Source organism: Dendrobates tinctorius, unplaced genomic scaffold (genome assembly GCF_039654945.1).
Source record: "Dendrobates tinctorius isolate UK_male_01 unplaced genomic scaffold, ASM3965494v1 ptg000353l, whole genome shotgun sequence".
Classification (NCBI taxonomy): Eukaryota; Metazoa; Chordata; class Amphibia; order Anura; family Dendrobatidae; genus Dendrobates; species Dendrobates tinctorius.
The window spans coordinates 1,700,038-1,720,000 of record NW_027362019.1 but is presented as its reverse complement, the minus strand read 5'-3'; the positions used below and the strand labels follow the sequence as shown (position 1 = coordinate 1,720,000).

The following is a 19,963-nucleotide window of genomic DNA, read 5'->3' as shown; positions in this document are numbered from 1 at the left end:
TAAAGATGTATATATGTACAGTCACCACTAGAGGGGGCTCCTCACATACAGATGTGTATATATACAGTCACTACTAAAGTGGGATCCTCACATACAGATGTATATATATGTACAGTCAGCACTAGAGGGAGCTCCTCACATACAGATGTGTATATATATATACAGTCACCACTAGAGGGGGCTCCTCACATACAGATGTGTATATATACAGTCACCACTAGAGGGAGCACCTCACATACAAATGTGTATATATATATATATATATATACAGTCACCACTAGAGAGGGCTCCTCACATACAGATGTGTATATATATATACACAGTGACCACTAGAGGGGGCTCCTCACATACAGATGTGTATATATATATACACAGTGACCACTAGAGGGGGCTCCTCACTTATAGATGTGTATATATACATTCACCACTAGAGGGGGCTCCTCACATACAGACGTGTATATATATATACAGTCACCACTAGAGGGGGCTCCTCACATACAGATATGTGTATATATACAGTCACCACTAGAGGGAGCTCCTCACATACAGATGTGTGTATATATACAGTCACCACAGGAGGGAGGTCCTCACATAGAGATGTGTATATATACAGTCACCACCAGAGGGGGCTCCTCACATACAGATATGTGTATATATACTGTCACCACTATAGGGAGCTCCTCACATAGAGATGTGTATATATATATATATACAGTCACCACTAGAGGGGGCTACTTACATGCAGATGTGTATATATACAGTCGCCACTAGAGGGGTCTCCTCACATACAGATGTGTATATATATACAGTCACCACTAGAGGGGGCTCCTCACATACAGATGTGCATATATATACAGTCATCACTAGAGGGGGCTCCTCACATACAGATGTGTATATATATACAGTCACCACTAGAGAGGGCTCCTCACATACAGATGTGTATATATATACAGTCACCACTAGAGGGGGCTCCTCACATACAGATGTGCATATATATACAGTCACCACTAGAGTGGGCTCCTCACATACAGATGTGTATATATACAGTCACCACTAGAGGGAGCTCGTCACATACAGATGTGTGTATATATACAGTCACCACTGGAGGGAGGTCCTCACATAGAGATGTCTATATATACAGTCACCACTAGAGGGGGCTCTTCACATACAGATGTGTTTATATATACAGTCACCACTAGAGGGGGCTCTTCACATACAGATGTGTTTATATATACAGTCACCACTAGAGGGGGCTCCACGCATACAGATGTATATATATATACAGTCACCACTAGTGGGGGCTCCTCACATACAGATGTGTATATATATATACAGTGACCACTAGAGGGGGCTCCTCACATACAGTTGTGTATATATACAGTAACCACTAGAGGGGGCTCCTCACATACATATGTGTTTATATATACAGTCAACACTAGAGGGGGCTCCTCACATACAGATGTGTATATATACAGTCACCACTAGAGGGGGTTCCACACATACAGATGTGCATATATATACAGTGACCACTAGAGGGGGCTCCTCACATACAGATGTGTATATATACATTCACCACTAGAGGGGGATCCTCACATACAGATGTGTATATATACAGTCACCACTAGAGGGGGCTCCTCACATACAGATATGTGTATATATACAGTCACCACTAGAGGGGGCTCTTCACATACAGATGTGTTTATATATACAGTCACCACTAGAGGGGGCTCCACGCATACAGATGTATATATATATACAGTCACCACTAGTGGGGGCTCCTCACATACAGATGTGTATATATATATACAGTGACCACTAGAGGGGGCTCCTCACATACAGTTGTGTATATATACAGTAACCACTAGAGGGGGCTCCTCACATACATATGTGTTTATATATACAGTCAACACTAGAGGGGGCTCTTCACATACAGATGTGTTTATATATACAGTCAACACTAGAGGGTGCTCCTCACATACAGATGTGTATATATACAGTCACCACTAGAGGGGGTTCCACACATACAGATGTGCATATATATACAGTGACCACTAGAGGGGGCTCCTCACATACAGATGTGTATATATACATTCACCACTAGAGGGGGCTCCTCACATACAGATGTGTATATATACAGTGACCACTAGAGGGGGCTCCACACATACAGATGTGTATATATACAGTCACCACTAGAGGGGGCTCCTCGCATACAGATGTGTATATGTACAGTCACCACTAGAGGGAGCTCCTCATATACTGAATTGTATATATACAGTGACCACTAGAGGGGGCTCCACACATACAGATGTGTATATATACAGTCACCACTAGAGGGAGCTCCTCACATACAGATGTGTATATATACAGTGACCACTAGAGGGGGCTCCACACATACAGATGTGTATATATACAGTCACCACTAGAGGGGGCTCCTCGCATACAGATGTGTATATGTACAGTCACCACTAGAGGGAGCTCCTCATATACTGAATTGTATATATACAGTGACCACTAGAGGGGGCTCCACACATACAGATGTGTATATATACAGTCACCACTAGAGGGGGCTCCTCACATACAGATGTGTATATGTATACAGTCACCACTAGAGGGTGCTCCTCACATACTGATGTGTATATATACAGTCAACACTAGAGGGGGCTCCACACATACAGATGTGTATATATATACAGTCACCACTAGAGGGGACTCCTCGCATACAGATGTGTGTATATATATATACACAATCACCACTAGAGGGAGCTCCTCATATACTGAATTGTATATATACAGTGACCACTAGAGGGGGCTCCTCACATACAGATGTATATATATACACAATCACCACTAAAGGGAGCTCCTCACATACAGATGTGTATATATATACAGTCACCACTAGAGGGAGCTCCTCACATACAGATGTATATATATATATATATATATATATATATATATATACAGTCACCACTAGAGGGGGCTCCTTACATACAGATGTGTATATATACAGTCACCACTAGAGGGGGCTCCTTACATACAGATGTGTATATATACAGTCACCACTAGAGGGGGCTCCTTACATACAGATGTGTATATATACAGTCACCACTAGAGGGGGCTCCTCACATACAGATGTGTATATATATACACAATCACCACTAGAGGGAGCTCCTCACATACAGATGTGTATATATATACAGTCACCACTAGAGAGGGCTCCTCACATACAGATGTGTATATATATACACAATCACCACTAGAGGGAGCTCCTCACATACAGATGTGTATATATATACAGTCACCACTAGAGGGAGCTCCTCACATACAGATATGTATATATATACACAGTCACCACTAGAGGGGGCTCCTCACATACAGATGTGTATATATATACAGTCACCACTAGAGGGGGCTCCTCACATACAGATGTGTATATATACAGTCACCACTAGAGGGGGCTCCTTACATACAGATGTGTATATATACAGTCACCACTAGAGGGAGCTCCTCACATACAGATATGTATATATATACACAGTCACCACTAGAGGGAGCTCCTCACATACAGATATGTATATATATACACAATCACCACTAGAGGGAGCTCCTCACATACAGATGTGTATATATATACAGTCACCACTAGAGGGAGCTCCTCACATACAGATATGTATATATATATACACAGTCACCACTAGAGGGGGCTCCTCACATACAGATGTGTATATACATACAGTCACCACTAGAGGGGGCTCCTCACATACAGATGTGTATATATACAGTCACCACTAGAGGGGGCTCCTTACATACAGATGTGTATATATACAGTCACCACTAGAGGGGGCTCCTCACATACAGATGTGTATATATATACAGTCACCACTAGAGAGGGCTCCTCACATACAGATGTGTATATACATACAGTCACCACTAGAGGGGGCTCCTCACATACAGATGTGTATATATACAGTCACCACTAGAGGGGGCTCCTTACATACAGATGTGTATATATACAGTCACCACTAGAGGGAGCTCCTCACATACAGATGTGTATATATATACAGTCACCACTAGAGAGGGCTCCTCACATACAGATGTGTATATATATACACAATCACCACTAGAGGGAGCTCCTCACATACAGATGTGTATATATATACAGTCACCACTAGAGGGAGCTCCTCACATACAGATATGTATATATATACACAGTCACCACTAGAGGGGGCTCCTCACATACAGATGTGTATATATACAGTCACCACTAGAGGGGGCTCCTCATATACAGATGTGTATATATACAGTCACCACTAGAGGGGGCTCCTCACATACAGATGTGTGTATATATACAGTCACCACTAGAGGGGGCTCCTCACATACAGATGTGTGTATATATGCAGTCACCACTAGAGGGGGCTCCTTACATACAGATGTGTATATATACAGTCACCACTAGAGGGGGCTCCTCACATACAGATGTGTATATATATACACAATCACCACTAGAGGGAGCTCCTCACATACAGATGTGTATATATATACAGTCACCACTAGAGAGGGCTCCTCACATACAGATGTGTATATATATACACAATCACCACTAGAGGGAGCTCCTCACATACAGATGTGTATATATATACAGTCACCACTAGAGGGGGCTCCTCACATACAGATGTGTATATATACAGTCACCACTAGAGGGGGCTCCTTACATACAGATGTGTATATATACAGTCACCACTAGAGGGGGCTCCTCACATACAGATGTGTATATATATACACAATCACCACTAGAGGGAGCTCCTCACATACAGATGTGTATATATATACAGTCACCACTAGAGAGGGCTCCTCACATACAGATGTGTATATATATACACAATCACCACTAGAGGGAGCTCCTCACATACAGATGTGTATATATATACAGTCACCACTAGAGGGAGCTCCTCACATACAGATGTGTATATATATACACAGTCACCACTAGAGGGGGCTCCTCACATACAGATGTGTATATATATCCAGTCACCACTAGAGGGGGCTCCTCACATACAGATGTGTGTATATATACAGTCACCACTAGAGGGGGCTCCTCACATACAGATGTGTGTATATATACAGTCACCACTAGAGGGGGCTCCTCACATACAGATGTGTGTATATATACAGTCACCACTAGAGGGGGCTCCTCACATACAGATGTGTGTATATATACAGTCACCACTAGAGGGGGCTCCTCACATACAGATGTGTATATATACAGTCACCACTAGAGGGGGCTCCTCACATACAGATGTGTATATATACAGTCACTACTAAAGGGAGCTCCTCACATACAGATGTGTATATATATATATACAGTGACCACTAGAGGGGGCTCCTCACATACAGATGTGTGTATATATACAGTCACCACTAGAGGGGGCTCCTCACATACAGATGTGTGTATATATACAGTCACCACTAGAGGGGGCTCCTCACATACAGATGTGTATATATATCCAGTCACCACTAGAGGGGGGCTCCTCACATACAGATGTGTGTATATATACAGTCACCACTAGAGGGGGCTCCTCACATACAGATGTGTGTATATATACAGTCACCACTAGAGGGGGCTCCTCACATACAGATGTGTATATATACAGTCACCACTAGAGGGGGCTCCTCACATACAGATGTGTATATTTACAGTCACTACTAAAGGGAGCTCCTCACATACAGATGTGTATATATATATATACAGTGACCACTAGAGGGGGCTCCTCACATACAGATGTGTATATATACAGTCACCACTAGAGGGGGCTTCACACATACAGATGTGTATATATACAGTCACCACTAGAGGGGGCTCCTGACATACAGATGTGTATATACAGTCAACACTAGAGGGAGCTCCTCACATACAGATGTGTATTTACATACAGTCACCACTAGAGGGGGCTCCTCACATACAGATGTGTATATGTATACAGTCACCACTAGAGGGGGCTCCTCACATACAGATGTGTATATATACAGTCACCACTAGAGGGGGCTCCTCACATGCAGATGTGTATATATATACAGTCACCACTAGAGGGGGCTCCACACATACAGATGTGTATATATATACAGTCACCACTAGAGGGGACTCCTCGCATACAGATGTATATATATACAGTCACCACTAGAGGGGGCTCCTCACATACAGATGTGTGTATATATATATACAGTCACTACTAGAGGGGGCTCCTCACATACAGATGTGTATATATATACACAATCACCACTAGAGGGAGCTCCTCACATACAGATGTGTATATATATACAGTCACCACTAGAGGGAGCTCCTCACATACAGATGTATATATATATACAGTCACCACTAGAGGAGGCTCCTCACATACAGATGTGTATATACATACAGTCACCACTAGTGGGAGCTCCTCACATACAGATGTGTATATATATACACAGTCACCACTAGAGGGGGCTCCTCACATACAGATGTGTATATATATCCAGTCACCACTAGAGGGGGCTCCTCACATACAGATGTGTGTATATATACAGTCACCACTAGAGGGGGCTCCTCACATACAGATGTGTATATATACAGTCACCACTAGAGGGGGCTCCTCACATACAGATGTGTATATATACAGTCACCACTAGAGGGAGCTCCTCACATACAGATGTATATATATACAGTCACCACTAGAGGGGGCTCCTTACATACAGATGTGTATATATATACAGTCACCACTAGAGGGGGCTCCTCACATACAGATGTGTATATACTGTATATACAGTCACTACTAGAGGGGGCTCCTCACATACAGATGTGTATATATACAGTCACCACTAGAGGGGGCTCCTTACATACAGATGTGTATATATATACAGTCACCACTAGAGGGGGCTCCTCACATACAGATGTGTGTATATATATACAGTCACCACTAGATGGGGCTCCTCACATACAGATGTGTATATATATACAGTCACCACTAGAGGGGGCTCCTCACATACAGATGTGTGTATATATACAGTCACCACTAGAGGGGGCTCCTCACATACAGATGTGTGTATATATACAGTCACCACTAGAGGGGGCTCCTCACATACAGATGTGTATATATATACACAGTCACCACTAGAGGGGGCTCCTCACATACAGATGTGTATATATATCCAGTCACCACTAGAGGGGGCTCCTCACATACAGATGTGTGTATATATACAGTCACCACTAGAGGGGGCTCCTCACATACAGATGTGTGTATATATACAGTCACCACTAGAGGGGGCTCCTCACATACAGATGTGTATATATACAGTCACCACTAGAGGGAGCTCCTCACATACAGATGTATATATATACAGTCACCACTATAGGGGGCTCCTTACATACAGATGTGTATATATATACAGTCACCACTAGAGGGGGCTCCTCACATACAGATGTGTATATACTGTATATACAGTCACTACTAGAGGGGGCTCCTCACATACAGATGTGTATATATACAGTCACCACTAGAGGGGGCTCCTTACATACAGATGTGTATATATATACAGTCACCACTAGAGGGGGCTCCTCACATACAGATGTGTGTATATATATACAGTCACCACTAGATGGGGCTCCTCACATACAGATGTGTATATATATACAGTCACCACTAGAGGGGGCTCCTCGCATACAGATGTGTATATATACAGTGATATACAGTCATCACTAGAGGGGGCTCCACACATACAGATGTGTATATATATACAGTCACCACTAGAGGGGGCTCCTCATATACAGATGTGTATATATGTACAGTCACCACTAGAGGGGGCTCCTCACATACAGATGTGTATATACAGTCAACACTAGAGGGGGCTCCTCACATACAGATGTGTATATATACAGTCACCACTAGAGGGGGCTCCTCACATACAGATGTGTATATATACAGTCACCACTAGAGGGAGCTCCTCACATACAGATGTATATATATACAGTCACCACTAGAGGGGGCTCCTCACATACAGATGTGTATATACATACAGTCACCACTAGAGGGGGCTCCTCACATACAGATGTGTATATATATACAGTCACCACTAGAGGGGGCTCCTCACATACAGATGTGTATATTTATACAGTCACCACTAGAGGGGGCTCCTCACATACAGATGTGTACAGTTATGGCCAAAAGTATTGACACCCCTGCAATTCTGTCAGATAATACTCAGTTTCTTCCTGAAAATGATTGGAAACACAAATTCTTTGGTATTATTATCTTCATTTAATTTGTCTTAAATGAAAAAACACAAAAGAGAATGAAGCAAAAAGCAAAACATTGATCATTTCACACAAAACTCCAAAAATAGGCCAGACAAAAGTATTGGCACCCTCAGCCTAATACTTGGTTGCACAACCTTTAGCCAAAATAACGTCGACCAACCGCTTCCGGTAACCATCAATGAGCTTCTTACAATGCTCTGCTGGAATTTTAGACCATTCTTCTATGGCAAACTGCTCCAGGTCCCTGATATTAGAAGGGTGCCTTCTCCAAACTGCCATTTTTAGATCTCTCCACAGGTGTTCTATGGGATTCAGGTCTGGACTCATTGCTGGCCACCTTAGAAGTCTCCAGTGCTTTCTCTCAAACCATTTTCTAGTGCTTTTTGAAGTGTGTTTTGGGTCATTGTCCTGCTGGAAGACTCATGACCTCTGAGGGAGACCCAGCTTTCTCACACTGGGCCCTACATTATGCTGCATAATTTGTTGGTAGTCTTCAGACTTCATAATGCCATGCACACGGTCAAGCAGTCCAGTGCCAGAGGCAGCAAAGCAACCCCAAAACATCAGGGAACCTCCGCCATGTTTGACTGTAGGGACCGTGTTCTTTTCTTTGAATGCCTCTTTTTCTCCTGTAAACTCTATGTTGATGCCTTTGCCCAGAAAGTTCTACTTTTGTCTCATCTGACCAGAGAACATTCTTCCAAAACGTTTTAGGGTTTTTCAGGTAAGTTTTGGCAAACTCCAGCCTGGCTTTTTTATGTTTCTGGGTAAGAAGTGGGGTCTTCCTGGGTCTCCTACCATACAGTCCCTTTTCATTCAGACGCCGACGGATAGTTCGGGTTGACACTGTTGTACCCTCGGACTGCAGGGCAGCTTGAACTTGTTTGGATGTTAGTCGAGGTTCTTTATCCAACATCCGCACAATCTTGCGTTGAAATCTCTTGTCAATTGTTCTTTTCCGTCCACATCTAGGGAGGTTAGCCACAGTGCCATGGGCTTTACACTTCTTGATGACACTGCGCACGGTAGACACAGGAACATTCAGGTCTTTGGAGATGGACTTGTAGCCTTGAGATTGCTCATGCTTCCTCACAATTTGGTTTCTCAAGTCCTCAGACAGTTCTTTGGTCTTCTTTCTTTTCTCCATGCTCAATGTGGTACACACAAGGACACAGGACAGAGGTTGAGACAACTTTAATCCATGTCACCTGGCTGCAAGTGTGATTTAGTTATTGCCAACACCTGTTAGGTGCCACAGGTAAGTTACAGGTGCTGTTAATTACACAAATTACAGAAGCATCACATGATTTTTCGAACAGTGCCAATACTTTTGTCCACCCTCTTTTTTATGTTTGGTGTGGAATTATATCCAATTTGGCTTTAGGACAATTCTTTTTGTGTTTTTTCATTTAACACAAATTAAATGAAGATAATAATAACAAAGAATTTGTGTTTGCAATCATTTTCAGGAAGAAACTGAGTATTATCTGACAGAATTGCAGGGGTGTCAATACTTTTGGCCACAACTGTAGACTGAGCGTCTCCGCAGGATAAATTGACATGCTGTGGTCAGTAATGATGAGCTACATGTCCGGATACTCAGGGAAGCCGGAGACGTCCTTGCACACATAGTGGAGATGGGGTTTCATGAAATCATCCACTATGCTTTAACATCTGGACGCCGTGGATATACACAGCGTCCAACCCGCAGTGTTTACTGACTCTGGGAACATAGCGAGAGGAGGAGTGCGCTAATGTTACATCGCAGGGGTCACATATTCGGCTTGCTCCCTGTTCTGTAAAACGCCGGCCTGATGTCTCATCATCTGCTCTAATCTTTCATGTTTCTATCACAGGACAAAGCGCCCAGATTCCCGGCTTCAATATTCGAGGATTATTACCGCAAGACCTGGACAGATACTTCCGCTATAACGGCTCTCTCACTACTCCGCCATGCTTCCCTACTGTCAACTGGACTGTGTTCAACCAAACCATTCCTGTGTCTGCCAGACAGGTCAGAGTCTAATAGGCAAAATCTGATCCCTGACCTGAATGTGACCCCTGCCCTGAGCCTGATCCCTGCCCAGGACCTGATCCCTGCCCAGAGTCTGATCCCTGCCCAGAGTCTGATCCCTGCCCAGTGCCTGATCCCTGCCCGGAGCCTGATCCCTGCCCGGAGCCTGATCCCTGCCCAGAATCTGATCCCTGCCCAGAGCCTGATTCCTGCCAGAACCTGATTCCTGCCAGAACCTGATCCCTGCCCAGAGCCTGATCCCTGCTCAGAGCCTGATCCCTGCCCAGAATCTAATCCCTGCCCAGAGCCTGATCCCTGCCCAGAACCTGATCCCTGCCCAGAACCTGATCCCTGCCCAGAACCTGATCCCTGCTCAGAGCCTGATCCCTGCCTGGAGCCTGATCCCTGCCTGGAGCCTGATCCCTGCCCAGAGCCTGATCCCTGCCCAGAGCCTGAACCCTGCCCAGGACCTAATCCCTGCACAGAGCCTGATCCCTGCTCAGAACCTGATCCCTGCCCAGAGCTGATCCCTGCCCAGAACCTGATCCGTGTCTAGAGCCTGATCCCTGCCCAGAGTGTTGTGAATTCTCTCTCTGGCTTCCCTCTGGTAATTACTGAAGGTAGTGGAGCTGGTCAGATTGACAGAGGGGTTGCGAGTTCTCTTTCTGGGCTCCCTCTGGTGGTTACTGGAGGTAGTGGAGCTGATCTGATTGACAGAGGCTTGCCACCTCATAATGAGGAAGACGATTTGAGATCTGGGGTTTCTAATTGGGATTTAAGACAGCTGACTCCCTCTATCCCTGCTGGTGATTTTCTTCCTGTGCCTTCTGAGGTCTGATGTCTCCTGCTCTTTCCCTGTATGGTTCAGCTAAGTGTTCATTTGCTATTCTGTTTGCATTTGATCTGGTTTTGTCGATTTCAGTTTTGTGCGGGTCAGCTAGCTCCGGCTGGGGCTGTGCTGAATCACCGCCCATATGTTACTGCTTGTGCCAGTTTGTTTTGCCCCCTGTTATATTGGTCTCTTTTCGCTTTGCTTTCAGAATATACCAGAGTGCTGATATAGTGGGGTTGAAGTCGTGCGACTTCAGTGTTTTTGTGCATCAGACGTGTCTTTTCTTTCCTATCCTGTTTAGTCAGTTTGGGCCCCATCGTTTGCTCAGTCTATTTTTCTGCCTGCATTTGTGTTTTCATCTTGTCTCACCGACAATATATGTTTGGGGGCTGTCTATTCCTTTGGGGTCTACTCTGGGGCAGTTTAGATTTCCCCTTTTCTTGCTTTAGGCTTATTTAGTTCTCCGGCTGTGACGAGGCGTCTAGGATCATCGAAGGTACGCTCCACGGCTACTTCTAGTTGTGTGGATAGGATCAGGGGTCTGCATCCGCTTAGTTACCAACCTCTCTGGTTTTCTGTGACTTAGCCTGGGCCTGCAATCCTCCTCGGTGACCCATTCATAACACCAGAGCCTGATCCCTGCCCGGAGCCTGATCCCTGCCCAGAACCTGATCATGGCCTGGAGCCTGATCCCTGCTCAGAGCCTGATCCCTGCCCAGAGCTTGATCCCTGCCTGCAGTCTTATCCCTGCCGCTAATCTTTACAATGTGAATAACCACTTTTGAATCTTCCATTGCTTATTTATATGAATTAGGGCAGAATCTACAGCATTAGGCATCCAGTCAACAGGTAAAGATTGATGCAAAAGTACAGGTGTCCTGAATTAATTTGTTACTCTGTATGAAAAGCCCTATGTGTAGAGGATGTATGATAGGTGTGAGATGTGTGATGGCCGAGATGTAACGCATGATGGCTGATACATAATGTTTAATAACTAAAAGATGCAACATATGATAGCCATGACATATAGCGTAGGATTGATGAGCTGCACAATGTATGATGATGCTGAGTTGTAATGTATGATGGCTGCGAGATGTGTGATGACTCTGATGTATGATGGCTGTGAGATGTATGATGACTCTGTATGATGGCTGTGAGGTGTGTAATGACTCTGATGTATGATGGCTGTGAGATGTGTGATGACTGATGTATGATGGCTGTGAGATGTATGATGACTCTGATGTATGATGGCTGTGAGATGTGTAATGACTCTGATGTATGATGGCTGTGAGATGTGTGATGACTGATGTATGATGGCTGTGAGATGTGTGATGACTCTGATGTATGATGGCTGTGAGATGTATGATGACTCTGTATGATGGCTGCGAGATGTGTGATGACTCTGATGTATGATGGCTGTGAGATGTATGATGACTCTGTATGATGGCTGTGAGGTGTGTAATGACTCTGATGTATGATGGCTGTGAGATGTGTGATGACTGATGTATGATGGCTGTGAGATGTATGATGACTCTGATGTATGATGGCTGTGAGATGTGTAATGACTCTGATGTATGATGGCTGTGAGATGTGTGATGACTGATGTATGATGGCTGTGAGATGTGTGATGACTCTGATGTATGATGGCTGTGAGATGTGTGATGACTCTGATGTATGATGGCTGTGAGATGTGTGATGACTCTGATGTATGATGGCTGTGAGATGTGTAATGACTCTGATGTATGATGGCTGTGAGATGTGTGATGACTCTGATGTATGATGGCTGTGAGATGTGTAATGACTCTGATGTATGATGGCTGTGAGATGTGTGATGACTCTGATGTATGATGGCTGTGAGATGTGTGATGACTCTGATGTATGATGGCTGTGAGATGTGTGATGACTCTGATGTATGATGGCTGTGAGATGTGTGATGACTCTGATGTGACGAGGTAGATCGGAAGTGACGTGTGGTTTGGTTTCATGTATCACTGGGTGAATCGGACTAAATATGTGGTCCTGTATGAGCGGGTGTGACGTAAAACAGGTGGATTGGACATGACACATGGTGTGGTATGAGGTATTACTAGGTGAAGTGACGTGTGGAGTAGTATGATGTAAGACTTGATGTGTGGTGTATTATGGTGTATGATGGGGTTAATCAGATGTGATATGGGGTGAGGTGTGATGTATCGGACATGACATGGGATGTAAGACGGGGTGGATTGGAAGTAACATGTGGCGAGGTTTGATGCGTGATGAGGTGAATCATACATGACACATGGGATGGTGTAATGCATGACAGGGTTGATCGTACATAATACATGGTTCAGTATGATGTATAACAGGGTGGGTCAGACATGACGTACCGTGGGGTGGATGGGATGTGATATGTGGTGCGGCATGTCATATGGAGGGGTGGATCAGCATGACATCTGGAGCAGTATGACCTATAAACGGAAACACATGTGATGTGTGATACGGTATGATGGGTGCATAGGACCTAACTTGTGGTGCAGAATGATGCATGGCGGGTGGATCGGATATGATGGGTTGTGCAGTAGGTTACATAATGGGTGGATTGGACGTGACATGTGGTCCGGTATGATGAGTGGATTTGACATGATGTGTGGTGTGGTATAGCGTATGACGAGTGGATTGGATGCGAGTTATTATTATTATGCATTTATATAGCGCCATTTATTCCATGGCGCTTTACATGTGAAAAGGGGAAATATAGACAAGTATAATAAACGTGTAAGACAAGGGACACACAAGTACATAAGAAGAGGGGACCCTGCCCGCGAGGGCTCACAGTCTACAGGGATGGGTGAGGATACACTAGTGTAGGAGGACGGGCCTCCGCCGAGTACCCGAGCCGGAACTGAGGGGATCGTCTTCCAGGTTCCTGGGGTATCTGTTTCCAGGGAGCAGAACTAGGGGATGGACTGCTGAGACTGACAGGGCAGTTGGGGGATGAGTCCAGAGAAGAGGGGCGGAGAGAGCCGGACTATGTGGGTCAGCAGATCGAGGGAGAAGGAGGTGGAGACTTGGGGAGGACCAGAGAGTGAGAGCCACGAGCAGCTACCAGAGAGGAGGACAGCAACAGGAGGGAGACTTTCGGTGGACCGCAGGGAGACGGCGCCAAGCTAACCATCCAAAGAAGACTGCTGCCTCACTCCAGCTCGCGGCTGCGGCCTCCTCGCTGCTGCCCGCAGCCACCGTCGCTTCACTCCCGACCACGGTGGTAACCCCTCCTTTGCCGCCCGCAGCTGCCACCGCCGCCCTCCAGTCCGCGGTAGAGACTGGGCCTGTGCCCACTGTGCCCACTGCGGATCCCACTGCGGCCACCATTAAACTGGAGTGCTCCGGGCTGGGGGGACGCCGCTCGGAGCCAGAAGCCATGACACGGGGTGGTAGAAGATCTGGTCACAAAGTGTCCAGTGGTATGGGCAGAAGTCGAGGGCCGTGCCGAACGGTGCCTAGTGGACACGGGGTCGCAAGTAACGACCATGCCTGCAACTTACTTTTGGCAGCATTTCCCTGAGGCAGTGAGACCCCAGTGGGGACCCATGATAAAACTGGTAGCTGCCAATCAATTACCGGTCCCTGTCACCGGGGTGGTTTGGGTGCAGATGACACTGCGTGGCAAATCCCTCAGATGCCGGGGAGTGGTCCTGACTCAAGGAAAAACCAATGACAAACGTCCAGTTATCCTGGGCATGAACATCCTGCGGGAGTTTGGCAATTTACTCCTCAATAACCCCACGCAAGAGACTCTGAACCTGTGGGGTTCCTGCACGCCCCAAGGGCAGGTCTTCCAGCAGTTGGTGCAGGAGGCGCGAGTTCTCCAGGACTGCTAGGAGGGCGAGGCACTGGGCAAAGTCATTGCACCAGCGGCTCCCCCGCTCTTACTGCTCCCCGGGCAGACAGTGGTGGCCCTGCCCATTCGGGCACCCAATGCCTTTGGAGGGCGTGGAGATGCAGGTGGAGCCATGCTACTTGGAACGCCTGCCTCCTGGCATACTGGTGGCCCGCTCCCTGGCCACTGTGCAGAGAGGGACCGTCCAGGTGTGCTGTGTCAACCTAGAAGACCAAGACATCGTCTTAAGGCCCCGGGTCGAGATGGCCAAGCTGGTGAGGCCGTTGGAAGAGGTGCTGCCAGCCCCCACGGTCCAACTGAAGGTGCAACCCGAGGACCCTTGGGCAGTGACTATTCGAACTCTGCAGGCTGCCGAGTCCTCGACTCAGGAAAAGGGCCGAAACATCCTGGAAAGAATGCGGGCTGAACTCTCTGGCCTGGCTCCCGCCCAACTTCTCCAGGTAGAAACACTACTAGGACAGTATCACGGGGTATTCGCTAGCCACGAGGATGATTTTGGATGCACCACAGCCATCATGCACGGAATTTCCATGGCAGGAACGGCCCCCATACGGGAACGATACAGACAAATTTCCCCACAACTATACCAGGAGGTAAAAACTTTACTGGCCCAAATGCTGCGGAAGGGGGTCATATGAGAGAGCCAGAGCCCCTGGGCGGCTCCCATCGTGTTGGTCCGCAAAAAGGATGGCACCCTGCTGTTCTGCGTGGACTATAGAAGGCTGAATGCCTGTACCATCAAAGACTCGTACCCGTTGCCTCGTATAGAAGAATCCCTGTCCACCTTGGGGAAGGCAAAGTACTTTTCAACGTTAGATCTGGCTAGCGGGTATTGGCAGGTGCCGATGTCGGAAGAAGACAGGGCTAAGACTGCATTCATTCTTCCTATGGGACTGTTAGAGTTCAATCGAATGCCGTTCGGGCTGGCCAATGCCGCGGGGACCTTCCAGCGGCTGATGGAGCGGTGTCTGGGGGATCTCAACTTTGAGGCCACGCTGATATACCTGGATGACATAATCATCTATGCCGCCACGTTTGAGAACCACCTGCGTCGGTTGGGGCAGGTGCTCAGCCGGCTGCAGAAGTACGGGTTGAAGTTGAAGCCCCAGAAATGCCACCTGTTTAGCACCCAGATTGAATATCTGTGACATATCGTCTCTGCCTCCTCACTGTTGCCCGCAGCCACCGCTGCTTCACTCCCGATCATGGTCGTGACCCCTCCTTTGCCGCCCGCAGCTGCCACCGCCCCGCTCCAGTCCGCGGTAGAGTCTGAGACTGTGCCCACAGCGGATCCTCCAGTGCGGCCTCAGACTGCGCCTGTGGCCTATTAACCACCACTTATCACCGCCGCTGCCAGTCCCTGTCAGGGAGTTGCGGCCTCCACTCTCCCACTCCCAGGAGGTATCCCGCTGCCTCCACTGGGGAACATCCTGCCAAAGAACTCTCCGCAGACCTGTTGTGCCCCTGCTTCGCCTAGGCGTCGGAACGCCCGAAGACTACGCCAGATCTTCAGTGGCTGGGCCCAGTGACTGCGACGCAGACACACCGTAGAACAGAACGCCGAGGGACGTCAGGACGGATAAGTGATACATAGTGACTAAGGACCCGTAGTCGGCCATTCCGCGGCCATATAGTGACAGGTCTTTGCCGGATTAGTCGTGTTCTCCCAATTCTTGTTTATGTGTATTGGTTCCCTGCGAGGACAACTACTGTTATTCCGTTGGTTGCTTAACATTAACCCTAACGGCATTTATCTACAAAAGTTAACGTTTAAAGACATATCTGTCTCGCGTCTCTTCTCTGCATCCTGCGTACCTGCTATTATCACACTAGGAGAGGGTAGAGCAGGTCGTGCGGTGGTTCAGTAGACCGAGGATCATTGCAGTAATGTTACTGGTCAAGCGTCGTTCCAATACGGTGTCCCGTACTCCATGTGCGGTCTAACCAGAGACTTGTACAGAGGCAGTATAATGCTCTCATCATGTGTATCCAGACCTCTTTTAATGCACCCCATGAGCCTGTTTCCCTTGGCAGCCGCTGCCTGGCACTGGCTGCTCCAGGTAAGTTTATCATTAACTAGGATCCCCAAGTCCTTCTCCATGTCAGATTTACCCAGTGGTTTCCCGTTCAGTGTGTAATGGTGATATTGATTCCTTTTTCCCATGTGTTACCTTACATTTATGATTGCTACACCCCATCTGCCACCTTCCGGCCCAAGTTCCCAACTTATCCAGATCCATCTGTAGCAGAATACTATCTTCTCTTGTATTGACTGCTTTACATAGTTTTGTGTCATCTGCAAATATCGATATTTTACTGTGCAAACCTTCTACCAGATCGTTAATAAATATGTTGAAGAGAAGAGGTCCCAACACCGACCCCTGCAGTCCCCACTGGTCACAAGTGTAGGGAAGGTGACCTGACGGACGGACTGACTGGTCAGATTTCAAAAGGGAAAACAGCTAGGAAAGTGTAGGAGACGTGCAGTACCTTGAACGGATATTAGAGGGCGGGGAGGAGTGTGAGCATAGGACTTGACATCAGCTTAGGGCTAAGAAACCGTTGGTCATGGGGGCGGAGTTATAGGGAACCGGGAAAGCTATAAATTTGACAGGAGGGTTCCAGAAAGTTCCAGTCCCCAGGGGGAACTCAAGTGACGAGGAGACTGTGACAGTTGCTGCACTGTGAGGAAAACCCAACCAGGGGGACTGAGGAGAAAGGAAGTCAGGGGGGTGGTCCTGACACAAAGTACCGCAGTATAGAAGAGGCTCCGGGTGTGGGACACCGTATTGGAACGACGCTTGACCAGTAACATTACTGTTGGTGTATAGGCCTAAGGCAGCCACAGTGACGACGCTGTCAGAGCGTCACTGAGTGTAAAGGGGACGGTACGTAAATATACATCCTTGGAGAAAGTGTGTCACCCTGTGTTCTGTAACCGGAGAACTGTGAAGAAAAGTGCGGTGTGCTGTGAGGCCGTCTGGCGGACGGCGAGAGAAAGAATAAACTTGGACCTGTTGCACCCGAAACTTGCCTCCATCTTGTGTCTGTACGTTACTGCGCGGTATACAGAGAGACCACCCCCCAGCCCGGCCCACCGACCCTACACTTGGCATAGTTGGCAGGATCAACGCCGCTAATACACTATCTTCTGCGGCAGGCCTGCCTCTGAGGAGTGGGAACGGACTTAGACTGCACTGTGTGGATTACAAACACCTGTGGATTACAAATTACCAACCTGTGGATTACAAATTGGGAGTGCTGTGGCGTACCTGCATTGCCAGCAGAGGGTACCAGGTCCGGAGCAAGATGGCGGCGCTGCTTCAGCGCAGAGGGGAGATCCAGGTGTTTGCCGTTGTCTCAAATGGACTGAGGCCCCCTCCTACGTACTCTTGGGGACGACGATATGTACCAGGAGGCCGCCACTCCCATAGACTGGACCCTGACAAGTGGGTTGAAAGGCCTGCCGTCGCCCCACCCAGCAGAGGGAGTGGCACAGAGGAAAAGATTGTCTGCAGCTGTTTGGCGCCATTTGATTGCTGCCCACTGGACGGGATGCGACGCTGCGGTTGTAGAGGCATCGGCCGCCTGGAGTGGCGATGACGGCGGGAGGTCGAGCTCCACCAGAAGATCTATACCTCGGAGTCACGAACAGCCAGTCTGGTCTCGGGTGGAGGAGCGGAGCCATGGCGGATCCCCGGGGAGCGGCCGCCCAAGATACCAGCAGAGAGCCCCTCCGCGGAATCTCTGGGCCTGGAGGCAAGCCTCACCGGTTGGTGGAGTGAAGAGCGGAGACTCCAGGAGCAGTCGCGGGAAGATGTGATGGAGACCGCGACGCCGGGGAAGATGAGAGTTCCCCCGGCTCTGCCAGCGGCTCCGCAAGCGGCCCCCACCACTCAGCCGCAGCACGCGGCCTCCTGTGATCCCGAAAGGCTGGCCAAGGAAAACCCCACTGTTTATGCGGAGCTGAGTGGGCCCTCCACTCCCAGCCCCGAGTCACCCCTCCCGGTGACGCCACGCCCGGTGTCGCTGGTGCGGAGCCTGTTTCCAGAAGACGCTGTTGCGTCCCCCCTGCAAGTGGTGACATCCTCCCTGAAACCAGTTGTTACTCCGGTTATGACGGCTCCGGCTGAAGCTCCGGATGCAGCCCACCCTGCGGCCGCGGTTATGCCGGCATTGGAGCTGGCTGCGGCCTATTTGTCAGGCCCTGTGGCCCAACATCCGGAAAACCTGTCTGCCCCTATCCGCCACCCGGCCCCAGCGGCTGCTGGGCTGCAGACATCACCATCCGCCTCTGCCCTGTTTTTGTCCCCGGCTAAGTCCCGCACACCGGACTCCCGGGCTCACACTGGACCCTCCGTTTGGGTCGCAGAAGTGGTGAAAAAGAGGAAAGCCAGGGAGCAGGAAGTATGGAACCTGCTTCATGCAATGGGGGAGGCTGGCATGGCGGCGACACGATCTATGGGACGGCTCGTGTATACGAATATACCCAGGTGGTATGGGTTCATACGCGATCTGGCTACTGGGCCAGAAGGTTTATCTTAATGTGGCCTCTATTCGTCACGGCCAGGCTCTACACGTGGGGGACTTGGTGTCATACTACAAAGAGTACTGTCCCCACGGCTACTGCGCGGTAGCTGTGATTGCTGAGTCCGAAGGTCACGAGCCCCCGTAGAAAGAACTCACAGGACACTCCTTACATCCCGGGAGATCCACGGCTGTGGGGCCCCTCGCTGCCGGCCACTAGGAGGTGGCTTGAACTTTCGAAATTTCGTTGCGCCGTTGTGCAAATCACAAGGACAGTTTGCGTCCAAGTTAATGAAAAAAAAAAGTTTAATATAAAAATTGAAATTTTTTTGTGTGCTAAGCCTGACAAAAGCGGGGATGTAAGGAGAGAGGGGGTGTCCATGTTAAAGGAAGGGGAAGAAGGAGAAAATCTGCTATGTTTAT

The 19,963-nt window shown here is 48.0% G+C and overlaps 1 protein-coding gene across 1 annotated transcript in view; it reads left to right on the top strand.

Annotated features, from left to right (window-relative positions):
• CA9 (carbonic anhydrase 9) overlaps positions 1-19,963 on the top strand; it is a 386,906-nt gene that overhangs the window by 309,413 nt on the left and 57,530 nt on the right. Inside the window, exon 7 of the mRNA XM_073562498.1 lies at positions 10,141-10,298. Within this exon, the coding sequence (XP_073418599.1) occupies positions 10,141-10,298 (158 nt within the window). The remainder of the gene's footprint in view (positions 1-10,140; positions 10,299-19,963) is intronic.